This window comes from Prionailurus viverrinus, chromosome D4 (genome assembly GCF_022837055.1).
Source record: "Prionailurus viverrinus isolate Anna chromosome D4, UM_Priviv_1.0, whole genome shotgun sequence".
Taxonomy (NCBI): Eukaryota; Metazoa; Chordata; class Mammalia; order Carnivora; family Felidae; genus Prionailurus; species Prionailurus viverrinus.
The window spans coordinates 90645670-90672169 of NC_062573.1; the positions used below are offsets into that span (position 1 = coordinate 90645670).

The 26500-nt window shown below is 50.7% G+C and overlaps 1 protein-coding gene across 11 annotated transcripts; it reads right to left on the reverse strand.

Moving 5' to 3' along the window:
• Nucleotides 1-4423: 4423 nt before the first annotated feature.
• TTF1 (transcription termination factor 1) lies at nt 4424-26207 on the reverse strand. Of its 11 annotated transcripts, none has more exons than XM_047830060.1 (11): nt 26165-26207; nt 22661-23652; nt 22229-22455; nt 20203-20388; nt 18944-19022; nt 16824-16954; nt 14683-14917; nt 12446-12535; nt 11924-11989; nt 8092-8177; nt 4424-7177 (listed from the first exon to the last, which is right to left on the reverse strand). In XM_047830060.1, exons 2-11 carry the CDS (start codon nt 23632-23634, stop codon nt 6996-6998), a joined length of 2256 nt encoding a protein of 751 aa, XP_047686016.1. In that variant the 5' UTR covers nt 23635-23652; nt 26165-26207; the 3' UTR covers nt 4424-6995. The 11 variants fall into 11 exon arrangements, 5 of the variants coding, with proteins under 5 accessions (XP_047686016.1, XP_047686017.1, XP_047686021.1 ...); XM_047830061.1 differs by lacking the exon at nt 26165-26207 and adding an exon at nt 24471-25097; XM_047830065.1 differs by lacking the exons at nt 22661-23652; nt 26165-26207 and having other exon boundaries at nt 22229-22513.
• Between the last annotated feature and the right edge of the window lie 293 nt (nt 26208-26500).

Sequence of the window (26500 nt, forward strand, 5' to 3'; positions counted from 1 at the left end):
AGGAAGAGACGCCAGGAGGGTACACAGAAAAAAGTCCACAGAGGACACAGCGAGAAGGTGCCATCTGCCAGTCAAGGAGAGGGCTCACCAGAAACCAACCCTGCAGGCACCTTCATCTGGGAACTGCAGCCTTCCCAACCATGGGAACACGATTTTCTTCTGTTTAAGCCTATCAGGCTGTGATACTCTGTTCAGGAAATCCTGGCCCACTGATGTAACGGCTGAGAATCATCTGCTATAAAACACGTAACACAGTATCTTCACTGAATTGTTTCCCAGACCGCAGCCCCCTTTGGCAACCAAAGTGATCTCCCATAAATATAAGCTGCGGTGAAATTCACTTATGATTAGTTTCTGTCAATCTTTTTTCTTTTTCTCCTGCCCCCTCTTACAGTGGCACCGTGAACGTCGGAAGCATTAAGTACCTGGGATTTATGCCTTACGTGAAGACGTGATTTCAGTAATTTCAAATGAGGCACGGCTCCTTCGTGTAAGAAAGGTGCTGTGTGGTCACGAGTACTTCCAGAAGTAATTAGATTCCACTAGCCTGGCATTTCATGCCTCAGCAATTACAGGAGCGCGGTTTTGACACATGGCAATTTGAGTTAGGCAAGTGCGAACTGAGAGATGCCGAGAGCCAGGCTTCTGTTCAAAGCATACAGTGCTGCGAAACTCAAGAGAACGCCCTGAGGTTTTCGGTTAGCATAACCAGCCCACAGGACGGCTTGCTAAATCACAAAGACTTTTGGGAGCACAATTCCAAAGGGAATACCTTTCCCAGGTCACAGCATTTCACTAAACCGATAGAGTCGTCTTTGATATGAGAAAAGCGTACCTTTGTTGGAGTCACGTACTATGCTCGTGATAATTTACACTCTGAAAGTTACGATTTAAGCACCGCATCAAAACATTTGCATTCAACAGTGGGTTTATGATATTGCAAGACAGTTCACAGAAATTCACCTGGATTCTCCAAGAACAGAATCTCCCTGCTTAAATTTCCTCGCGTGAGCTGTTGAAATTCAAGAACATAGCAGAGCAACTGTGTACAAAATGTGGCTTTTCTTTATTCTGGGGTTGGCCCAAAACCAGGAAGAGCTCTAACGCACAGAAAGCTTCAAAATTCTACCTCAAGGAGAGTCAACAGCCTTAACATTTCTCTTCCAATGGTATCGTTCTTTTGCACAGAGGACATGCACGTGTTCTATTAGATTCATTCCGAGGAAGGGAATACTTTCTAACGTTACTATCTATTAACGGTGACTGTGGCAGGCTGAATAATGGTCCCCCCAGGGATGACCACATCCTAATCCCCGGAGTCTGTGACTATATTACATTACAAGACAAAGGAACTTAAGGTCTGCGGATACAAGTAAGGCTGCTAATCAGACCATCTTGTGGGAGACCGGAGCCCGGTGCCAGGCTGAGACGGGGTCGAGCAACGGCTCCCTGTTGACCCAGCCAACCCGGTGGTTCCCCCTCCCATTCCCCCACTTTCAAGGGCATACGAAAGCCTTGTGGAGGCTGAGAAAGCTAATTCCTGAAGCCTGTGGTCTGTGGGTGTTGGCAGTAATGTTACCCCCCTTTTTCTACCCCGGGTCAAAGAGAAACAAACATGGGAACTGTGTTTTGCTAGCAATCTATCAACAAGGTCTTGTTGTGACCCGTTTAGAAAGTTCACAAGGCACACAGAACGAAATGTTTTGGCTGGCAGCGATCATGTGAAACCTGTTTATTCTTAGAATGACCTGATCCAGAAGAGTCTTGATATAAAAGATTGTGTACAGCAACAATAAAGCCGTCACTCGGGCCATCAGCCCAGGGGACCCTCCCGTTCCCAAACTGGCTTCTCTTCTTTCTCACATTCCCCTACCCTCAGGACCCTGATCTCGGTGTTTGTTGCGCCGGTCACGACACCATCTTAAAGAAGAGAGATCATCCAGTAGGCCTAATCTAGTTAGGGGTTTATAAGCTAAGGACTGAGGCAGAAGTCGGCGGGGGGGGGGGGGCGGGGGGGGGGCGGTCAAAGAGATACTCCGTGAGGATTCGGCCTCTTTGCTGGCCCGGAGGACAGAGGAAGGGAATCCCGAGCCGAGGCACGCAGTAGCCTCTGGGAGCTGGGAATCACACTGCGTTTACATCCAGCAAGAAACCAGTTCTGTAACCACAAGGACCTGAATTGTTCCAAAAAAGCAAACGAGCAGGAAGCCGATTCTCCTAGAGCCTCTAGAAAGGAGTGTAGCCCTGAGGACATGTTGATCTTAGCGTTGAGACTCACACCTTTGCAGACACTGTGACTCAACTTGACCATCACCCACAGTGTGGTGGGAAACCGTGACGAGGGTTTTAGACAGGGTGGGGTGATAGGACCAATTGGCAGCTGTGGGAGGAGGCTGGAGGGGGGCCCGGAGCGGAAGAAGGGAGAGAAGTGTAGTTCGGAGAGGATAATGTCTGAGACGGTGGTCGATGGTGGTGGGGGTGGAGAGATTCCAGACTGACTGGAGGCAGAATTGATGGGGTTTGCTAATGGACTGCACGTAGGTATGGCAGCAGCAAGGGTGGATGGTTCCTAGGTTTCCGATTTGAACTCTGTGAACAGCGATACCACTGGCAGAAATGAGTCAGCCTGGGGCCGGTGACACACTTTGAGGTGAGCGTGGGCGACTGGAAAATTGTAACATGCCAAGCTTGAGATAGGAGACACCTGAAGGGAGACCACAAGCAGGCAGATGCGTTTTTTTTCTTTTTTAAAAACCTTTATTAAGTAATCTCTACCCCCAACACGGGGCTCAAACTCATGACCCCGAGATCAAGAGTCGCACGCTCTGCCCACCCAGCCAGCTAGGCGACCCAGCCAGATGTGTTTTTTAGCCTGGAGTTCGGGGGAGAATCTGACCCGTAACCACATAGCTGGGGGCCATAAGCATGTAGATGTTATTTCAAGGCACTGAGAACCTGAAGAGAGCCCACAACAGCCCCGAGGAACCTGAACTTTAGACGCTGGGTGCAGTGGGAGGAACACGGCAGAAAGTCCTGATTCCAAACTTGTATAAATACACGCCTATTACATACATATTTAAAGATGGGCAGCGTGGGCGCGTATCTATGGAGATGACAGTCCAGAGCTCCAGAATTCAGGAGCGGGCTGAGCAAATGAACAGAATTTCCGAGACAGGGTAAGGGACAGGCCGCAGGCCTCAGGTGCAGGGCGCAGCTTCCGGCAGGAGCAATTCGGTGCAGACAGAGGTAGGTTTGCCTGGTTGGTGCAGGGAAGCTGATGTCTGCCGCCTTCCATTTTTGCTCAGTGAATCATGAAAAGGCCAGAAGAGGGGCGTGGGAGGGTTGAAGGTGTAACAGCTGACGTGGGGAAGGCACAGCAAACGTAACAGAGACTCAAAGTCGGATCCTCTGGTGATGCTGTGTCTGTTTGAGGTTGACAACCATTAAAGTGAAACCAACCAGCCCGACCGTGTGGTTTTCTTCTGGAAATATTCAGCTCTTAGGTGCAGGGAAGGCAGATGGAAGGGCTCGCCGAGGTCCGGGGTCCTGGACAGGGAAGGGCCCCCGAGAGAGAGGACGAAGAGTGAAGGGGCAGTAGAAACGGACCCTGGGACCGCTGGCGCGCACTGGGAGCCAACTGATGGGCTGGCGTCCTGCTGGGTGAGCTGGGAATTAGGACCGCGGCGTGTATCTCAGGAAATGGCCTGGAACCGGTGCTCGGCCAGCGCTAGGTCGTGCGGCCGGCGGGAACCCAGGCCTGGGCCTGCACCGTTAGCTCCTAGCGGGGCCTTGCCGGCTGAGAGTAACTGAAAGCAGCGTTGAGGGGAATCCAGGCCTGGGTCTGTCTAGGACGTTCACCTTCCCCTCCTCTCTGCTGGGGAATGGCGTCTACACTTGAAGACAAACCGCCGAAAAGCGTGCCTACCGAGAAGCGGGATGCCCAGAACTGGGACAGGTGCTCCAATACCGCACAGGCGAGAGTGTTCCAAACAACTGTATTTGTTCCCTGCTCTGGTCTCCCGTGGGACAGGGGCGGGGTCTTCTCCCCTCTCTCCGGGTCCACTCTTCCTCCTCTGCGTCCTCCCAAGTACAGACCCGACACGCAGTTTCCCCTTTGGCTCTTTTCTGCCTCTAAACTGGGGCTGTTTCCAGGCTCTGGGCCTCACCCCCGCGGGGGCTGCCCGCCGGGCATCTCTCTTCCGCCCGCTGTCCTCGCGCCATCCGCCAGGGGCCTCCGCAGAGCGGGCACACCCCGAATCACACTCACGGCTCCCCTCACGGTCTTCTCTTCTCCCGGGTCTGCATTTGACACGTGTCCGGTCTACCCTGCCCTCCTCCTTCTTCCGTATCCCTCCTGGACTCGTGTGCGTAAAAGCCGTGTTTGGCAAAGGCTAACGTTTGTATGGTGCATCCTTTTTTTTGAAGGGACAGGCACGGAGGTTATCGGTGAGAAAAAGTTATAAAAATAGAACCTCTACAGAAAGTACCCAGGTCTATTGTGAAATTCATAGCACAGGCAATTAGTCACTGTCAACACCCGTTTGTGGGTTGCTTCCTCAGAGTCCACTTACCTCTTCTGCTAACGGGACCCTGATTTTTCCCACTGGGGTATTTCCGCTCTCAGCTGCTAGAGGCATCCTGAGCTAAATCCCAGCTCCAGGGGTGGGGTGGGTGTTCACGTTGGCCGAAGACCGTCCTATCTCCTTGACTCCAGGGACACTTCAGAGCTGGGCACAAACTTTCACTTGGGCACTAGGAACAAAGCCTAGGACTTAAAAGCAAGGGGAAGAGGCTGTTTTCCTTCCTCCGGACAGGGAGCAGGTCTGCTGACACAGGTGGCAGGGGAAGGGGCTGCTGTGTGTGGACTGAAGAGAAGTGGGTGATGGTGGGGGGAGAGCAGGGAATCCGCAAGAAACCCCATCCCTGGTGACTCCGAGTAGCTGGACCAGTCCTTACTTAAGACGAGTGGTTCCTCTGGCCTTTCGGTCTTGAGAGCTCCCGGATTCCTTACATCTATCTGGGTCCAGCTCCCGGCACTTGCAAATCGAGAGTTCCAGCCTGTAAATTCACCATCCCACCGCCCCGAGAGAACCTCTCCCAAAATTTGGGGCTTAACTTCTCCCATACGTTTTAATACATCTACATATATACACAATCCAACCCCCCCGCCTTTTTTTTTTTTTTTTTTTTTTTACTTTTACAAAATTGAAAATATTTACTCTTCTGAAATACTTTGGTTCATTTTGTTTACCTCTTTTTATGTTAATCCACCCTATCATGTTCGTTTTTAATTATCGGATACTATCCCATTCTAGGAATATACAGTAACAAATTCCCATTAAGGAACATTTACGTGTTTTTCCATTTCAAATCATAAAGGCGCCCTTCTTATGCACCAGTCCTTTTCATTCTAGAAGTGAATTGCCGGATCTTAGTTTGTGTACATTCTTAAGGCTCTGATGCCTTTTACCCGACCGTCCTCTGAAAGGAACTTGTGTTCCCGTCAGCATGGAGACGGTGTGTCTGCCAGGTAGGAAGGGAGTAAAGGTAAAACGCTTGCCCAAGGGAAACAGTCATTTGTTTGCTGAGCATTTACGGAGTGTTCCTTACTTGCACCATAGTGGGACAGGTGCTGGGGATACAGTGGTGACCAGACTCCCAGACTTGTGTCTGTATTCTTCCTTCTCCAGGTAGGGTAGCTTTGGGCAAACGTCTGGCTTCACGGATGAATTAACCAACAGCACACGTCGTGATGCGAGAGTCATGACATTGGAGAGAATGCTCAGGAGACAGTGCAGTTCTGTCTTGGCGTAGATGGCGACGTCGCTGCATGGGACGCTGTTCACCCTCATCTTACGTCCTCCCCAGTACGGGTGCGGCTAGAAGCCTGGAACCCCACTCCCCGGGCCAGCAGGGTTCTGCCGAGGGGCTGGAGGAGAGGGAGGCGATGGAAGGCAGGAGCGAGGCAGCAGCTGCTGTGTTCCGAGGAGACACAGGGTCCCGCCAGGGCAGCAGCAGGAGACAACCCAGGCAGCACGGGGACAGGGCACGTTAGCAGGACCACAACCGCCTCCCCTCAGTCACTCGTTGCTCGGGAATCCAGCCTTCCCGTTCGCGTCTTCGATCCTGTTTAACAACGTTGTAACCTAAATCCCTAGGTTGAATCCTCCGTTCCAACTCTCTGGAATGGTTTTGCTTTCCTAGCGGACAGAATGGCCCAACACTCAAAACTATCCTTGAAACCCTACAGGGTGTGAGCTGTGCCTCAGACCCACACAGCAGCCCTCCAAAAATCTCACAGAACCGGATTTTCCGGAAGCAGTGGAAGAGTCTGCTGGTTTGGGGTTTTGGTTTCTTTCCAGTTGGACACCAGGTGAATTCAGTGGCTTTGAGAACGCAGCTTGTATGCAGAATACATACCCTTGAGCACTTGACTCACTCAGGAAGAGGCCCGCCCACGAAGGCAGGGACGTGCGAAGTGAAGCCAGTCTGGGAGCCCAGCGGGTCCACAACTCCCTGTTAACACACACCTGATACTCACGCACACTGAGCACACAGAGTAACAACTGGGAAGACAGAAGGCAAGCCGGCAGGCACGTTGACGAAAACTGGTAGCGTTCCCCTTTAGGCCGAGCGCTTACGTTGAAATCCTTACCACGAACTGTTCACGGGCCGTGACTCCACACCCTCTGCCGCAATGAGAGGGACCGGGGCTACTGTGGTTTTATGAGAACCGTTCGTTGTGATTATGTCCAACGGCACGGAAGCATTAAGTCGACTCTTACGCGCCTCTTTCCCTGCACGCTCAAATGCACTAGAGCTGAGTGTGCGAATCACCGTGGAATGCTCCGCCACGCAAGGTATCGTCATCCCCTTCCTGTGGCCATGGCTCCTTCTCTCTCTCCTAAACATCAGTCCTGGAAACAGGTTCTCCGCCCCGTTGCAAAGAAATCCAACGACACCCGGAGGGGTGCCCAAGGCACAGTGTCCTCCCCTTAATTCTTCTCCTCCCCGTCTTCTCCCTCACTGGTGTCGTCACAATAAAAGATGTCTCGGAGTAGGAACACCTGCCTGGGCGCCGCGGGAGTCTGGATTTCAGCACCTTTTTTCTCCATCATCTTCTCTAACTTTTCCTTAAGCAGAGGCAGACTGGTTTCGTAAAGGTAGTCTATGATCTCTAAAGGAAAGAAACGTAATTTTGAAATTACGCGTACAAAGCCTCCTTCCCAAGGTCAAAGGGCAGAGGGCACGGACGCGGGTAGCGGGCTGCTGCTGTTACTACGGCGAGCGTGGTCCTGTTCTAACTGGCTTACTAAGGTTCCCCCAACCAGGTTCACCCTCAAAATCCTACGAGGTGGCCCGTTCCTCAAAGGAGGACACCAAGGCACGAAGACATTACGAATCTTGGCCAAAGTCGCGGAGCTGGCGGGGGCCAACGAAGCCAGGACTCAAACCCGGGCTGCGATGTCTGCTGAATGCAACAAGTAGCTCATCGTACGCCCCGTGGCAGAGCGTCACCCCAAGCAGTGGCTCCCGAACGCGGGTGCCGGGCAGACCACTGGAGGCTCTCCTGCGTGCTTGTTCGAGAAAACCCTAGCCTCCAGACCCAGCCCCGAGGTTAAAATTCGGTGTGCATGGGATGAGGCCCCGGTCTGTACGTTTTCCACCAGTTCCCCACAGGACTCTGACCACCTGAGTTTGGGAATACCTAAACCGCCCACGAATGGCTGCAAAGAAGGAACCGGGCATCGTACGTTTTTTCTGGAACTGTGTGCGAGCATGCCACATGATGTGTGCACACAAGCATGCGTCACGTGTGCGTGTGAGCACATGACGGTGACCCAGAAGCACTCACGGTTCCCGAGTGCTCACTAAGCACCAAGCACCCTGGTGACCACAATTCATCTATTATCTCATCTGGTACTTTTGAAGGTGCTGTCAGGTGGGGGTTAGGATTTGACAATCTCTATACCATTTTACAGCCGAAGAAGCCGAGGTTCCCAGAAGTCACGTGCCCGGGGTCACACTATCAGCACGTGCCATCACTTGATGGCCTCTTAACAATTCGAATACAGTACTGGAAATACTGACCTGGAAAAGTCTTCTTCTGCCAAAAGGGAACACAGGTAGCTTTCAGCTTATAAAACTTAGTTTGAACGTAGGACGGCGGGACATCACTTTAGAAAGGCAAAGACAAAAAAAAGATAGCATCAGTTTAAAAACTGGTCACTTCACTACTGCGTACGAAGCACACTGAGTCGGGAGAATCTGCAGGCGTTAAGTAACTTTCTTAATCCTGAACGCGAAACGATCGTGCCCATCAATGTGCAATAACAACACGACACACGTGAGGTAGCTGTTGTTCACGTGGTTAAAAAGAACACACACAAAAGGAAGAAAGTCAACAGCACGAGATGGATCCTACTTAACTTACGAGACTTTAAATCACTGGTCAGGAACCAAGCATAGCACCAGCTAACGTAAGCGGATGCTGACCTTGTACTTGGCCCTGACCTAAGATCTTCCCATCTAAGGACAAACCACCGGCACGACCACTCTATGAGCGTCTTGTGCCTCATTCTGGAGGTGGGGAAACTGAGGCACAGGGAAGCTGCCCAAGATCTTACAGCTAATAAGGGGGTAGAGCTGGGACTTCAACTGGGTGGTCTGACTCCAAACCCCACTCTCTTAACCACTACACCTAGGATAAATACATATCTGTCACAATCCAAAAGTAGATGTCCCCTGCTTTTTATTTTGCAGAACTTAAAAACAAAAAAAAACGCAGATGCTTATGATGTTTTGGTGAGTCAAATGTATTTCAATTTACAATAGGTCGGACAAAATCTTAATCATTCTTTATTTCCTTACTTATTCTTTAGAGTGTGCATGCACACACGAGCAGGGGAGGGGAGCAGAGGGAGAGAGAATCTTTTTTATTTAAAACAACTTTTAATGTTTATTCATTTTAGAGAGAGAGAGAGAGAGAGAGAGAGAGAGAGAGAGAGAGAGAGACAGAGCACGAGCGGGGAAGGGGCAGAGAGACGGAGACAGAATCTGAAGCAGAATCTGAAGAAGAGCTCTCAGCACAGAGCCTGATATGGGGCTCGAACTCCCGAACCATGAGATCATGACCTGAGTCAAAGTCTGACGCTTAACCAACTGAGCCACTCAGGTGCCCCAAGAGAATCTTGGGCAGGTTCCACGTCCAGTGCCCGCACATTCTCTTTCTCTCTCTCAAAATAAATTTAAAAAATAAATAAAGTGGAAATCACTAACTTTACTTTCCTGGACTTTTTCTTAGACAATGAAAGCATGACCTACTTGTTTCAGCCAGAAGCTAATCTAGTAGCTGAAATGATTGGTGTTGATAGGCACCAGGCTACACACGTCCACCATGCACGACCTCCTTGGTCCTCCCTAGGGTCCTATCAAACCATTTTGTGGATGAGGAAACCGAGGCTCAGAACAAGTTAGGGAACAACATGTCCAAAGACGGCTAAAAACTGAGTACCAGGACTCAACGCCAGGTCAGTCTGACCACGAAGTCCAAGTTCTAAGGCCCCACGCCCGCCCTCCTCCTGCAGTGCCGGGCGCCCTGCAGGATGTTCCGCACGCCCAACCCCAGGCTTAGGAGTCACGATAAAGGATCTGGATGCTTTCAAATGAAGTAGGCAGTACCTCTCACTAGGCGGACATGCTTTCTTTACGTCCTGCCTCAATAATTCACGAGGAGGCTTTAAGACCCTGGAGAGACCGAACGTTTAGACTTCTTTTTCGCTGTTTTAATTAAAACTTAAAGAATGTACTATTTCAAACAGCTCTGGCTAGATGTCACGGTCTCTACTTTATGGCTTTGAGATTTATTAATCTTAAGCGGGACAATCCATTTTTCAAATATGTAATTTCACTTAAAACCACTAAATGTCCATTTTAATCTAAGGAAATCGTGATGTGAGGGAAAGGTGACATCACACGATACGCAAAAATTTATTGACGAAGTCAGATTTTTCAAAAACCCGTCTGCTACTACAAAGGGAGGGCTTTGCGGTCGTGAGCGCTTCTCAAGATGGTAGCTGGTGGGTGCCGGGCCGGGTCCCCTCTGGGAGACCCGACACCCTCACCTCTCAGGGACCCGTCACGTGGAGCAGTGAGTGGCCCACCCCGCGGGTGCGCTGGGAGGGAAGGGTTTGGAACCATGAGCGTGTCTGTGACTCCTAACAGGGTCTGTCAGGACAAACTTGCCATTCTCCGGCTTAAAAAAACCAAACTGATTGTTGTCTATAATCCCAAGGTGCAAATAACCACCAGAACCAGCTTCAGCCCTTCCTCGTGGATCAAGGACAGCGTCACCCTTTTGACAGCCAGCCAAGTGGCAGCCCCGCCTCACCGTCCACCCTTCTAAAACTAAAGGCCACTCAACCCCTAACACCCCCACTTCTGAGAGACCGATTCCCAGACCCCCAGCTCTCAATGACCTGCTCTCACACAGGGACTGTGCTTTGCAGGCTGGCTCCCTGGCTCAGCAAGCAATAAATTCAGGTATCGGGAGTGGTGGCCTCTGTGTTCAGTAGCAAGAAGGGATTCACGATGTCTGGGTGATAGGTGACAAAAGCTCACAGCAGAGGCAGATGGAGGCAGCTTATGAACACAAGGAAGTCTGGGGGCGCCCGGGTGGCTCAGTTGGTTCAGCGTCCGACCTCGGCTCGGGTCACGATCTCACGGCTCGCAGGTTCGAGCCCCGCATCGGGCTCTGTGCTGACGGCTCGGAGCCTGGAGCCTGCTTTGGATTCTGGGTCTCCCCCTCTCTCTCTGCCCCTCCCTGCCTCGTGTGCACTCTCTCTCTAAAATGAATACGAATATTAAAAAAAACACAAAAATACACACAGGAAAGTTCACCCTCACCCCACAGGTGAAAGATGCAAATGAACACCCCACCGAAACTACTTAGGGAAGCTTAAAGAGGAACAGGACCTTTACATGGTCTCAAAATACCTCCCACGGCCCCTTTTTATCCCCAAGAGAAAAATGGGTACTTTTATACGGGGAGGGGGAAACCTGGCAAATGCCCCCAGAGGCAAAGCATCAAGATGATGTGATGATAAAGACGCAGGGTCACCTACGGCACGCTCCTGCCCCCAACACAAAGCCTCATCCCAAGGAGGCAGCAGAGAACCTCCCACTGTGAGGCATTCTACAAACAACCAGCTCGTCCTCGCCCCCATTTTTAACGCCCTCAAAGCCAAAGGCAGAAGAGCTTTACTGATGGAAAGACACTGAGGAGACGCATGGTTAAATGCACCGTGTACATCTGAACTGGATCCTAAATCGGGGGGAAATGCTATAAAGGACGTTACCGGCACATTATTAGTGGGGGAAACTGAATGTGAACTGTGCTTTGGAGCACAGAACCGTATCGGCGTCGAATTTCCTGGGCGTGGTAGGTGCGCCATGATCACGTAATCATGTTCTCGTTTAGGGCACGGGGCCCACCACTAATCCTCAAGCGCTTAACGAAACTACTTTATTCCCTTGGAAGAGGGAGTGGGAACGGGAAAGGGAGGGCGGACGACAGAGCAAACGTGGAAAAACTGTTAAGAATCTATGATTTGGGGCAAAGGGTTTGTGGGATCTCTGCTCTAATCGTTTAACATGTTAGCTCCGTGAGGCTCTTAAGAGACTCCGCACACATTTGGTTCACCCTTCCCCGGGGTCTTCGGCGAGGGGTGGCGGGGAGGGAGGGCGCAGCTGGCCCACGGCACCCAGAGCTGAGGTTCCCAGTCCCCATGTGCACAGTACCATCAACACACGAATCCCGCCTGCAGCGTGGATTTCAGCCCGGCGCTTCCAAAACTCATAGACGGTCACTAACTACGTCATCTCTTATCTTTTAATTAGCTTAACATTAACCAAATGGTCTTACCCTATGGTACTAGCAAGATCTTCCCAGTCTATTTCGTTAGCATCTTCCACGTTTATTTCATACAACCTGGGAGAAAAAATAAACATTGAGTTTTCAAGCGCAAGTCAGCACAATGGACATGTTCACGGACTCCCAAATGTGGCAAGCTCGGGGCGCCTGGGTGGCTCGGTGGGTTGAGCGTCCGACCTCGGTTCAGGTCATGATCTCACAGTTCACTGAGTTTGAGCCCCGCGTCGGGCTCTGTGCCGACAACTCAGAACCTGGAGCCTGCTTCGGATTCTGTGTCTCCCTCTCTCTCTGCCCCTCCCCTGCTCAGGCTCTGTCTCTCGCAGTCTCTCATAAATAAATATACGTTAAAAAAAAAAATTAAAAACGCACACAAGAAAGTTCCTAAGGTCATACACGCAGGCAGTGGGGGAAGACGGGTTTGAACCCTAGCAATCTCACTGCAGAAATTTCTGCTGCTGGACACCTACTCTCGGGTCAGAGAGAGTTACCCGGCATCACCTCCTCCGGCTGTACCTTTCGATCAGGTTGATTTTGGCCCGCAGGGCATTCACTCCGCGGTACACATCCCGACCATTCGTCATCCTCTTGGTTAGAATTTCCGTCCTGCATGCAAAGAAGAAAAAATATAGCGCACCTCCCGGGCTAAAGTTTCCACCGCAATTTCCCGCACTTTCCCCCGCGACGTCACCCTTGCGGAGAACCACGCTGTGAGTTGTGTAGCTCATCACTAACGTTGGCCACCTTCACGAATATGCTTATTACTATTCTTTTCAACTGGGAAATGATAAAGAAGAGTGGCAGAAAGCTGGTGGTTAGTGAAGCTGGAGGAGGGATATGGGAGTTCTGAATTTCTGTGTGCTCTGAAACTTCCATAAGATGAAGTTACAAACAGGAGGAGCACAGAGGATCGGCCCATCAGCAGGTGCCAAAGGAAGCTGCAAACTCAAGATTGCTTATAAAACGGAGGGACGTAAGAAAGATCCAGCCAAGTCATAAAGGATGTGCTGGCTTCCCTAAGGCCCAGAGCTAATGGCTGAAGGGAAGGGTGACCGGAGCTCCTAAAGAGAGGGACAACCCGGGGCATCTGACTCTTGATTCTGGTTCAGGTCCTGATCTCACGGTTCGAGCCCTACACTGACGATTCGGAGCCTGCCTGGGATTCTCTCTCTCAAAAATAAACATTTAAACAAAAAACCAAAGAGAGCAGCAACCCAGCTAAAAATTATTTTTTAAGTACTCATCTCAAACAGTACGACGTGTCACAATCTGACAGATCGCTAGCTGTTCCGTTCTGGATAAGGGGGATACACAATCCACAGATGGGTGACGCTGTCGTTCTCACTGGCCAGCCGTGTTCCTTTGAAATGCAGCGTCTGAGGTCCTGTCAACGCTACATGAAGGAAATCTACGTTCTAGTTTCAAGTTTCCTGCTTTTCTCTTAAACAGGCAACCCTACATGTTATCCTAATTCTTCTGCTCCTGACGCATGGCTGCTCTGTGGTATTTCCCTTTCTAAACACTGATCTACCGTCCTACAACGGAGGCTTACGAAACACTCTTTTTAGTCTAAAATACAGGGGCAGTAAGGGCTCTGGTTCCTCCATATGAAACGTTTTGTCTCCCAATCATTATCTGTTCTTTGGAGTTTATGCCCCTGAGTGTAGTCTTCTACGAAAATAAACAGAGAAGTCTAGGACAGAATTCTGAAGGACGGAACAACAAATGGCATAATCTAGGAATCTGCTCTTAGTAGAAAACATGCCTACTCCGAACTCACTCTTTTTTAAAAAAAAATTTTTTTCATGGTAATTTTCAAAAATTTTTTTAATGTTTTATTTATCTTTGAGACAGAGAGAGACAGAGCGTGAGCAGCGCAGGGACAGAGAGAGAGAGACAGACATAGAATTGGAAGCAGGCTCCAGGCTCTGAGCCGTCAGCACAGGGCCCGAGGCGGGGCTCGAACTCACGAACTGCAAGATCATGACTTGAGCCGAAGTCGGACACTCAACCGACCGAGCCACCCAGGCGCCCGTCTGAACTCACTCTTACTTGACCTGATGATGACCGCACTCCCTTTGTGCATGAGGTGTGTGGGCCATGAGTTGCAGGCCCACCGCTCCAAGGAGTCCCGGAGCAGCTGACCACCCAGCTCAGGGTCTCTCCAGGGCCCGGAAAAGCCACATCAGGCAAAGAAGGTGCAGCGAGGTCAGGACTGAAAATGCTATGTGACGAGCGTGTCTCAAGTGGCATGATGAACCCGGCTGCCTCGCTCTGGTGAGGAGAGGAGCCGCTGAACTTGACAGGTTTGTGAAAAGGGCTAACTCCTGCTCATCACCGTGCTTGTGATTTCCCTCCCAAAGGGGAGATTCGTATTTTTTTCCCCTCATGCTGCAAAGAGAGAACTATTTGGTTTTCCTAAAGACTCAGCAGGAGCAGAGTGAAGGAACCGCAAGTCAATATTCAGTATTAAAAAGGCTCACGTTCCTTTACGAGGAAGTCACACAAGGAATCGAGGTTAGTTAAGCGCCAACTCAGATCAGATACGGATACTGAAGTGGCCGGGACGGATGACTGGTGACGATCGTTCTTGACACGTAAGGCTTTCCGCACAGCGGTTACGCGGACCTTCTTCGTGACTTCACCCATCCACCCACTTTGCTGACGTGTGTGGTGTCTGTGAGAAAGCGGGACGGAGGGAGGGAGGGAGGGGGTATCTTGTTGAAATTCACTTAAGAAGCCTTAAAACTTACCACTTACTTTTACACTGCATCCAATTTCTGGTTTCTACTTTGGCTTCTACTTCTACCCAAGAAATGCCCTTGTAGAGACTTTCCCTGACAATAGACAGGCGGCCGTCGGGGTTCTCTTGGAGCTTAGAACCCATCTCCTGTAACTCGTGGGGAGACATTTTCTTTAGAATCACTTCTTCCACAGCCTTGATTAGCTTCTGGGTTTCCGTCTTACTCCAAGCACCATGGTTTCTCGCTACAGACACAAAAGGACGATCTTACGGTTTCTCGTCTGTCTTCACACACAACGTCAAAAACAAACTGATGATGACGGATACGTGTCGTTACACATCTGTCCACACCCGCAGCACGTACGCCACCAAGGGTATGCCCTAATATCAACTACGGACCCTGGGGGATTATGATGTGTCGGTGAGGGTCCACGGGCTGTAACAATGGCACCACTCGGGTGGGGGATGCGGATGATGGGCGAGGCCGTGCATGTGTGGGGGCAGGGGGCAGATGGGACGTCTGTGTACCTTCTGATTTTACTGTGAACCCAAAGCCACTCTAAAGCCTTAAAAAAAAAAAAAGAAGATAAATCAGGACTTTTCAGAAGAGAGTGGGCAACATCTCCATTACACAAACATAACACCATAAGCACAGCTACGTGCAAATTACAGTGGAACCACTACAGTGGCCAAAGATTCTTTATTGTTATCTTTTACTTTAGAGAAAGAGAGCTCACAAGCAGGGGGGAGGAGGAGGAGGAGGAGGAGGAGGAGGAGGAGGAGGAGGGAGAGGGGGAGGGGGAGAGGGAGAGACGGAGAGAGAGGGAGAGAGAGAATGAGAATCCCAAGTGGGGCTCGACCCCGCAACCTTGGGATCATGACCTGATCCGGTATCAGGTTGATGCTCAGTTGACTGAGCCACCCCAGTGCCTCCCAACGATTCTGTTTAAGAACCAATATCAGAACAGAACCGTCTTTTCTTAAAGCAATGTGTGTTTTTTAACTTCAAAAAAGTTGTTTTTCTTGTTTCTGAGTAACCTCTCCCGTGTGACTGTGAGGTTCTCAAACATTTAATGGGAACCAAGTAAGTGAATGCGCGAAACTGAGCTCCAGTGATCACAATGATAAAGGCGTCTGAACCTGAAGCCTTCATCTGCGGAAGGCATCGAACTGTCCGTGGTCCATCTTCCTGGTCTAGATGGTCACGGTCAGGCTAAGGAAGAGGCCTCAAACCACCAGCCTACAAATATCTTTGGTTTGGCCCACAGAGTGACGTTACTTTTTCTCAACAATTTGGATATTTAAAAATCAAAACAGTTCAGGGGGGAAAAAAAAAGGTATCTAGATTTCACACACTCGCACCAAATCCAGAAGAACTGGCCACACTGAGTCTCTGCATGGCGCCACGGCTGGATGTGTTGGCATGAAAGACATGGCTCCCAGTCACCCCGGGGCCACAGATGCCAGCCCCCGTGCTCACCGTAACGATCCGAGGGCTGACTCCTTAAAGCAACTGGGGATTTTGTAATGTAAAGACTATAACCAACAAAGTTTTTCTGATAGAGGCGAAAAAGAGACAGGAGGTTTGGGAAAAGTCCCTAACAGGCCGACTGAATCGCGTCACTGCCCTCCCAGCACTCTCCCCTGTCCTCTGCGGGAGGGGACCTCCTCGGCCCTGGCTCTCCTACCCGCCAGCCTCCCAGGGTTTCAGTCAGGCCGGCGGGTAGAGCTGAAAGCTACTGAACCCAGGCGTGGCAGAAATTGGTCACGTGAGGGGCGCCTGGGCGGCTCAGTCGGTTGAGTGTCCGACTTCGGCTCAGGTCGTGATCTCGTGGCTCGTGGGTTCGAGCCCCGCGTCGGGCTCTGTGCTGACAGCTCGGAGCCTGGAGCCTGCTTTGGATTCTGTGTCTCGCTCTTTCTCTCTCAAGAATAAATAAAAAACATTTGAAAAATTATAAGAAATCGGTCGTGTGAATAAAGGCTGCATGGTTTCACAATCGCGGGTGAGAAATGAAATGAGACAGCTGGGAGAACGGCTTCAGCAGTCAACCGTCACGGCCCCCCCACAAGACAGGCCTGCCAGGACGCCCGTGCTGGGGCCGCGAGGGCTCATCTGCTCGCGGGGTGGGGCAGCACGCACGGTTCACTTACGGCTGCTGATCTGGGAGAACTTCAGGGCAACAGAGAGGCTACTTCGAGCCACCATCTCGCCAATCTTCTTCCAGTCGTTTCCATGCAGGGAGTGGTAGATCTTTAACTTCTCCATGTCTCCTTTGCTGTACCTGGGAGGAAGGGAAAACGTGCTACAGTTCTGAGCAAGTGTGAGATTAAGAACCGTGTTGTTTTTAATTTTTTTTTAATTTTTAATATTTATTTATTTTTGAGAGAGAGACAGAGCGAGTGTCAGCGGGGCAAGGGCAGAGAAGACGACGTAGAATCCAAAGCAGGTTCCAGGCTCGAGCTGTTAGCACAGAGCCTGATGGGGAGCTTGAACCCACGAACCGCGAGATCATGACCTAAGCCAAAGTCCAACCCTTAACCGACTGAGCAACTCAGGTGCCCCTTTCTTTTTTTAATATTTATTTTTGAGAGAGAGAGAAAGAAAGAGAGAGAGAGAGAGAGAGAGAGATGGAGGGAGGGAGAGAGAAATTGAGAGGGAGAGAGGGCGGGAGGGAGTGCTCAAGTATGCCTGTGAACAGCATTCTTTCGGAGAAAGGGAGACTGAAGATTCGAAGCAGGCTCTGTGCTGAAAGCAAAGAGTCCAACGCAGGGCTCGGACTCACTAACCTTGAGATCATGAACTGAGCTGAAGTCCAACGCTTAGCAGACTGAGCCACCCAGGCGCACCCCAAACTGTATTTTTGGGATTCTCTCTCTGCCTCTCCCCCATTCACGTGCACACACGCGCGCCCTCTCTTTCTCAAAATAAATAAACTTTAAGAAAAAAGCCAACGTTCTGAGGGCAAATTGTTACCACACACAAACCACGTGGTGCAAACGAATGAATGAACTTTCTTATTAGAATTAGAATACAGACTTTGTATTCTGCTAAAACTTTCATTCCCACGCTTATGTCACAGATAGAAAACTGTCACCTCAGCTGCCACCGTTCATTTACCCAAAGCTTTCTTTCACGTCCCGCTGAAAATGTCATCTTTAGTGAACTTCCTTCAAGTTCTGTCCACAGACGTCCAGCCCCGGGACTTAGGGAAAAGGGGAGCGTGGGCTTTGGTCTGTGAGCAACCTTTTCTTCTGTTTCCGGTTTACTGCTTTTGGTCAGAATTTAAAAAAAAGAAACCAAGGGCGTATCGGTGTTTGGGGGGGTCGCATAATACGGAGGTCTTGCTTTCAAATCGTGCAGCTACCTGGAACCCAAACGACCCTGCCACATTTACTAAACGTGCCTCCCAGAGTGAGGTCAAGTCCACGAGGTTGTTGTCTGGGCCCTCAGAGCGAGGGGCCCGATGCTTTCCTGCCTCTCCCTCCGTCCTGGAGCAGAGCGCTGACCCACAGCCGACACCCATCCACGTTGGTTTTGTCTGGAACGTTGGGAACAAAACGTAGTTGGGTGTTTTACTTGGGGAGGGAGGGAGGAGGCAGCGACCACCAAGCAGTGTCGCTGCCGACCCGCTCGCACGGGACCTCTGGCTGGCGTTTACCCTGCCTTCACACGCTCACTGGAAACCCCCAAAAGCGGGCTGAGCGCTGGAGGGAACGTCGCACTGAGAAGGAACGTTTGGGTACACAGGGAGCTTGCACATCAGCAGAGAGCAAAGAAAACCTCGTGAGTAACATTAAGGGGGGCGCGGCACGCCGAGTGCTAGAGGAAGTACGAAGGTGGCTCGGTCAGTTAAGCGTCGGACTTTGGCTCAGGTCGTGATCTCGCGGTTCGTGGGTTCGAGCCCCGCGTCGGGCTCTGCGCTGACAGCTTGGAGCCTGGGGCCTGCTTCGGATTCTATGTTTCCCTCTCTCTCTCTGCCCCTCCCCCGCCCATGCTCTGTCTCTCTCTCTCTCAAAAAATACATAAAAAATAAATAGAAAGGGGAAGATCACAAACTTTGACTAAAGAGGTAGAAACTGAAATGGGCTTTGAAGACATTCACCTGACCGCAGATATGCAGGCCCGTTTCATACACAAAGGTCCTCACAATTTCGGGTTTGTTTTTTTTTTTTTTTTTTTTTACCACCTCTAATCTGTTGTGGACGTTCTGATTTATACGATCAGCAAGCACCAGAGAAATGCTGTGTCTCAAGCTGCTAAGGCTTCTTACCTGCCCTTGTAATTGTTGACATCAAACATCTTCTTTGCTCGATAGTAAACGAGTTTCCAGGGCCGGGCAATGCCCTTCCCTAAAGTCGGAAGAAAGGCAAGTGGTCAGTGTGGCACACAGGGCCTGGCCTGAAATGGAGTCACAGTTGTAAAAGGAACCCGGCACAGGCCCCTCTCCACCCCACGACCCCGGACCCCACGTCGAGGCCGGGATTTCACACATCCTGCAGAGAGCTGGCTCGAGGAACAGACACCCACGATCACCAGTTTCCTTGCAGAGCTCTGCAAACGACGGGCTTAGGATGTCGAGGCTCCAGCTTCCAGTCTACCTACCACGTTCGAGGGAAAAGTTCTTTATAAACCAAAGTAATGTTAACAAAATTTGAGTTAAGGGGCAAGAATGCTAACGTGGAGGACGTGTGCCAACAGTTTTCCCTAAGATGAACAAGAGGGCTTCTTGAACGAGCAGGCTTTACTCATTTCCTCACTCTAAGGACCAAACAGCCCCCCGACAGGGGCTCACTACTCTGGTTGGCCCTGCACATTCCGGAGAACACCTAAGAAATCATCCTCTTTCAATTCATGGATTTTGCGCGGGAGGGGGAGCGCCTGGGTGGCTCAGTCGGTTGAGCACCCGACCTTGGCTCGGGTCACGATCTCACGGTCCGTGAGTTTGAGCCCCAGGTCGGGCTCCGTGCTGACAGCTCGGAGCCTGGAGCCCGCTTCGGATTCTGTGCCTCCCTCTCTCTCTGCCCCTCACCGGCTCATGCTCTGTCTCTCTCAAAAATAAATAGGCATTAATAATAAGAAATAAATAAATTTATTAATGAATTCATAGATTTCCTTTCTGTCCAGTCCCATGCTGCTTCATGGCTTTGTCTCAGTTTCCAAGTACACCCGCTGGAAGAGGGTTCCAGCGACAAAGCACACGTAAGGCTGTACTCGGGGAAACTCAGGAGATCCGGGTGTGCTGTGTGCAGCATACGAAAGACAGCATGTATTAGAGCAGGGGAGCAGAAACCAGAACCACACTTCTTGCCCAGCAGGAAAGCTACAAGTTGATTGTGTTACTTTCTACAAGATCCAGAAAAGCACTATGCTTAGGAGACATGAACGCATTCCAAACCCCCAAAAGTACAGGCCGGCGATGCGAATACGGAAATACTGATCGGCCGGGCGCTGTGCGAACACCTACCGTGCCTCACCCGGCTAAGGCTGGAAGGCTGGCGACGGTCAAAAAGAAAACGGCTGCACGCTTACCGATGTGCAGTCTAAAGGAGTATTTTCTTTTCAAGTCGGTGATCACAGATTTCTCCTCTGGGTATCTGTCTGTATACAGCAGCTTGTCCGCATTGTCAATTCCGGTCAGGGACAGAAATTCTTGCACGTTTTTCTCTAACTGCTTATTTTCCTTTACAGAAAACTTGCCAAATCTAATAGCGACACCTAGGATTGGGGTGGGGAGAAAAAGTAGGCATTGTCAGTAACAAAGGAAAAAGCAAACCCACCACTCAGTCTTCAGCAGTTATAACAGCGCCCGGTCAGCTACCCCCTGCTGAGAAGCAGCCCTAGGTGTGCACTTGACTTTAGCTCCCCCCTTCCCCACTGTGACCCTCAGCTTCCCTTCCATTTTAGTCATTCTTCTCTCAAAGCCTGCCCCGTCATCCCCTTCCAGAGTGACCTTCCCCAATTCATCAATCTCTTTGGAAAACAGTCATTTTTTTTATTAAGAAGGAATATATTTTCGTGAAAAGTTCAAGCAGTATGGAAATAAACATTTCAAAGAAGTTCCCCCTCGGGGCGCCTGGGAGGCTCAGTAATTAAGCGTCAGACTTCGGCTCAGGTCATGGCTCAAGTCATGATCTCGTGATTGGTGGGTTTAAGCCCAACATCAGGCTCGCCGGCGTCAGCCTGTCAGGACAGAGCCTGGAGCCTGCTTCAGATTCTGTGTCTCGCTCTCTCTCTCCCTGCCCCTCCCTTACTCGCGCTTTGTCTCTACCTCTCAAAAATGAATAAAAGTTAAAAACAATTTTTTTAAGGGAAGCCTGGGTGGCTCAGTTGGTGAAGCATGCAACTTCGGCTCAGGTCATGATCTCACGGTTCGTGGGTTTGAGTCCCGCATCGGGCTCTGTGCTGATGGCTCAGAGCCTGGAGCCTGCTTCCGATTCTGTGTCTCCCTCCCCTCTGCCCCTTCCCCACTCACACTCTCTCTCTGCCTCTCAAAAATGAATAAATGTTAAAAAAATATTGACATTTAGGGGCGCCTGGGTGGCGCAGTCGGTTAAGCGTCCGACTTCAGCCAGGTCACGATCTCGCGGTCCGTGAGTTCGAGCCCCGCGTCGGGCTCTGGGCTGATGGCTCAGAGCCTGGAGCCTGTTTCCGATTCTGTGTCTCCCTCTCTCTCTGCCCCTCCCCTGTTCATGCTCTGTCTCTCTCTGTCCCAAAAATAAATAAACGTTGAAAAAAAAATTAAAAAAAAAAAATATTGACATTTAAAAAAAAACACAAAAATTTTTAAGAAGTCCCCTCTTAATCTCTTCTGCCACACACACACCCCGGCCAAAGGCAAGTACAGTGAAATTGGCCGATACAAATATTCACATATATTCTCTAGGCAAATATATGGGGGATGGGGGGAGTAATAAGGTCATTTAACTGCACATTCTATTCTTCTTTGTAACTCAAAGCAACCAAGTTTCATTATGTACTGATGGTCTTATGTATGGCATGGTTTTTCCCTTCTTAGACTTATTTCAAGAATATCTTTTAAAAAATACATACGCCTAAAAATTTTGACATAAAACATACAAAAAGAATGGGAGCATTCCACAGATGCTGCTCTAAACACATTTTCCCTCCTTGGTCTGTTTTTTTAAAACAAACCTCTTCAACATGATTAACGGGGCTAAGGCTCTGCTTTTACTGTTCCCAGGGGCCAGTATACTGGGTCCCTCACAGCCCAGTGAATATCGCTCATTCGGAGCACACAGCCTCAGCTTTGCGGTTTGCTCCTCAAGTCCGTAACTTTTCTGGGAGGTTCTTGCAACACAGTGAGTGAGATCAGGATGGGGACGGGTCTCCCCTACCAGAAGTTGGGCGGAGGAGACCCAGACCCCTTTGTTTGGCTGATCTCGTGGCTCGGACAATTCTGGCAGGAGGTGAGGCAGGAAGCGGCCAGAAAGTGCTCCCGGTGAATCTAGACAACTTGCATCGTTCACCAAACGGCGTCAGGGGCTCCTCACGCAGACAGGAAAGCCCAGCAGCTATTCAAGTCCCACCAGCTCACCCTGTGCCTTGAATTCCTTAAACCGCCCTAAGTCATCCCGGTACATCCTCTTGATGGTGGTGGCGGCCCTTTCCTTGATGTCGGGGATGAACTCCTGGAGCTGCTTCACGGCCGAGTCCAAATCCACATCCGAGTCGCCCAAATCTCTCGACTCTTCGGATAAGTATCTCGTTTCGGAACCTGTGGCCGCTTCCAGACGGCCTTCTTCTTCGTTTGTAGGTTCCAACCTACGGACAAGATCGGACGGACTCACGTGAACGCGTCGCTTGCCCTGGTGGCTTTCAAGTGCTTAAAGTGACCCTCACTTCAGACCAGGACAGTGTGAAAGCAAGGAGGGATGTCGGAGCTTGCCACGAACATGCTAGATAAAGAGGTCACAGGCAGAACTCACACAGAAGACACACATCGAAAGACACAACATTCCCCCGTTACCTCTGCACCTCTTCCATACAGGCCTGGGTTTTCTCCTCCCGTGGCCTGGGCTCCTCCCTTTCTTCAATCAGGGTGCCATCTCCCTGCAGTGAATCAAAGTGCGCGTCCTCCAAGCTGGCAGCGAGCGCTGAAAACTCCCCACCAGGCGCTACGGGGCTTTCAGCAGAGCTTCGCTTCCGTTTCTTAGACTTTTTCTTTACACCGCTGACCCCTCGACATCCTTCGGAGTGCACGTTCTCCAGACCCTCAGGCCCGGGCACTGCCTCAAATTCCTGGTTGTGTGAAATTTTTCTCTTTTTTTTCTTAGACTTTTTTTTACCTGCGGGTATTGGCAGCTGGGCAATTTCGCCCTCTGGGCCCACGGAAAGGGGGGCTTCTGGCTGGGGTGGTTCCACCTCGGGCAGGGGCAGGCTCGCACGCGGGCTTTCCTGCACAGCATCGCCCGATGCCGCTTTCTTCCGATGTTTTTTACTCTTTTTCTCCCTGACTTTATGATGCGGTTCTTCGGACTCATTTTCATGTGACTTGGGAACGGACTGCGGTTCGTCTGCGTCAGGCTCTCGTGTTGGCTCTCGTTCCTTGCTCGTGTCCACGTACACGACATCGACGTCGCTCCTAAAATTCTTCGGCGTGTCCTTGATACTTTCTTTATCCACCAGGACGTACACCACGCCTGTTTCCTCATCTACCCCCAAAGCCTTCTGTCTTCTCTTTTTATTCTTTTTGGGTATAGAAGTGGTCTTTTCAATCTCCTCGCAAATTTCTGATTTTTGCAAAGGGGAAGAATGAAAATGCTGGAAATCCTTTCTCTTTTTTTTACTCTTGGTTATGTGACGCTGTTCGCTTGTCAGAGGAGTGTCTCTGAAACTTTCGTGGGAACTCCTTAGGTGTCCTTCCTTATATACAGAGTATTTTTTCTTTTTCTTGTCAAATACTGGGGTGTGAATTTCCAATCTGCTCGGTCCTCCTTCCATTCTGTTCCTGTAGGGAAACTTGACAACAATGGTTTATTTTTGCAAAGCATCTTAAACATTGGCCTCAGGAGAAAAAAAAAATCACAGAAAAATGAAATTATACGACAAATGACAAGACTGGAATCATGGCTGTCAATTTTAAATTATTCTAAATGCACAGGGGGCTCACTGTAATTTACGGTCTGGTCCCGCTGCCCTTAGGATACGGTAAAGAACAGTTAACAGAGAACAAAGTGCCCAGCATGATCAGGCCCTTGCCCCCCCCACCCCGTCCCATCTTTTACCTCTCTTTTCTAACTCCATGCTCCAGCCACACATGTCTTTTTTGGGTTCCCCGAACATGCCATAATCCTTTCCTTACCTCACGGTCTTGTAACATACCATACCCTCTTTCTGGAATGCCCTCTGCTGCCTTCCTACCCTCCCTGCCTCCTGCCTCCTTTCATCCTTCAGAGCTTGGTTTGAATATCACTTCTTCAAAAAAGCTTTCCCTGGTTAAGAAGAGACATACATGATGATACTTTGCCTCTTAAGTTTAAAACCCACAAATCAATTGTATGTGTCTTTTCTGCACGGATACGTAGTAGTAACTGGCAAATTCTAATTGGCAAATTCAGAGATCAGGGACAAGAACGGAGCCAGTTTCTCTCGTACCTGTCATCTTTTATTTCTTAACGGGGGTAACGACGACGGGGGTGTTTGTTGTATTTTTATTTACTTATTTGAATGCTGCTTGCTTTTTCACTTAAAAAGCATGAAGGAGAACAAAGGTACAGATTGCTTTCATTTGTGTTCAAAAACAAGAAACTGAAGGGTGTACATGTGTAAGTACTTACAAAGGAGGAGGAGGAGGAGAAAAAGACAGCGCTCCCTGACCCCCGTGGGCTTGGTCCATTCCAAATATACTTTCATAGCAAACCATACGTCGCCTCGGTAGCACTTAGCCCAAATGTAGTTTAAAGACTAAACAATTATTTCACTAATCATTTAATGTTAGTCTCCTCTGCTAAAAACGTAAAAAAAAAAAAAAAAAAAAGTTTCCACGCATCTTTGGGTGAAATCAGGGAGAAAGGTCTTAAAGAAAGCTCTTAAGTGCCTCTGTTGAAGGGGAGATCCCGGGGCTGGGGAATCTGGCTTATGGGTATAAACCGATGTGTTCTTTCATACTCTTCTTCCGGCCACACACTTCTCAAAGTGTCCTCACCACCCATGAGAAGTTAGGGACCCTACCCCTCTCCTGTATCTTCAGCCTCTCCCTCTGCAGTGGGTCCCTTCTGGCGACACTCCAACAATCTTTAGCCTCTCCTAACTTACAACAAAACAAAACAAACCCACGAAAACCAACCATCTTCTGACCTTGAAGCCCCACCCAGCTGTTCTCCTTTCTCCTCTTCACAGCACAACTTCAGACAGAAAATGCTCTCTCCATTTCCTCACCTTGTATCCACTTCCAAAACCACTCCTTCGTAGCTGCCCCCCCCCCCCCCCCGACTCCTGCCCTGAGACTGCTCCAGGAAGGGCGCCTAGGACCTCCAAGCCACTACATTCAATACACGCTTTCCTGGCCCATCTTTCAGGACTTCGCGAGAACGGTGAACAGGTGAGCAGATAATTCCTTTAAATATTCTTTTTCCTTCCTCTCTCCCAACCTCCTTCACTTCCTTTCTTTGAAACACCTCCTAAGCTTCTCCCTCTGGTCTCTGGAACTCAGCACAACATACTAACTGCATACTTACTCCCCCACCAAGACTTTTTTGGTTGCCCTGTTATTCTTAAGTCCCAAATCCTTACACACCTACCAGGCCCTTCATGATCTAGTCTGGTCCATGTCTACCTCTCCACCTATCATTTCTCCCTGGGTTTCAGACACCCTGCTCCTTTCGGTTCCCGGAATACACACGTTCTTTTTCATTCCCCAGGACTTTCCAAAAGCAACTTCTGCCGGTGATGCTCCTTCTTCCGAGGCACCTTTCTCCGCGTTAACTGGGCCACGTCCGAAAGTCACCTCCTCAAGAAGGCCTCTCTAACAGCTAGACTGGGTCCCGTCTCCCGCTTTGCAGTTGCCCTCCTGTACTTCGCGCCGCGGCGACACGCTCGGCCTCCCGAGGGCTGGGGTCTCGTCCGTCCGGCTCCCAAAGGTTCCACCGTGCCCGACAAGCAACCGGGCAAGCAACTACGCCCACCGATTCGGAACACACCGCTTCCCGCCCCGCCGGGACGTGCCCAAGTCTGGTCTCGGGCTCTCTCGTTCTTGCGGGGTGCGACAGACCCCCTGCTCTCCCTGCTCTGCGGCGGGCTCTCCGGGGCTGAGGAGGGAGGCCCCGGCCCCGTGTCCGACTCCCGATCCTCTCCCGCCCGGGACCCGGGCCTCCGCTCCCGGGGGCCGGCCTGGGGCGGCCGCGGCGCAAACCGCCCCCGGAGACCTCAGCCAAAAGCGGCCTCAGCGAGGCGAAGGCACCACCACCCGCCGCTCGACCTCGACAGGCGCATCGAAAGAACCCGGAACGACCAAGAAGCGCCCTCAACCTACCTCCCACGGCGCAGCCACCTTTCTCCCGGCCCGGAAGCGCCGTTCTTGCGGAAGCGGAAGTGGCCGTGCGTCGCTTCCGGCCCCGCCTCGGCGTCACGCTGCCGTGGCAACACGCCCGCCGCAGGGACTTGACGCAGGCGTAGTTGAGCGCGGGTTTCGTTCCTCGGGTCGGAGGGGGTGGAGTGGGGGTGGGGTAAAGCGCGACCTGAAACCCGAGGGAGGGGACAGAAGGCCGGAACTGGCTTCCCAGCTCGCGCGTGCGTTCCACACAGTCAAGTTTGCGCCGAGCTCGGTTCTAGTCCCGGAGTGGACAACGTGGTGAGACCTCAAGTCTGG

Excerpts from the sequence above, each read along its gene's own strand:
- TTF1 (XM_047830060.1), bottom strand. The coding sequence starts at position 23,634 with ATGGAAGGAGGACCGAGCAGATTGGAAATTCACACCCCAGTATTTGAC. Across the intron at positions 22,456-22,660 it reads TGTATGGAAGAGGTGCAGAG|GTTGGAACCTACAAACGAAG; the intron begins GTAACGGGGGAA and ends TCTTGTCCGTAG. Across the intron at positions 8,178-11,923 it reads GATCTTGCTAGTACCATAGG|TGATGTCCCGCCGTCCTACG; the intron begins GTAAGACCATTT and ends GCCTTTCTAAAG.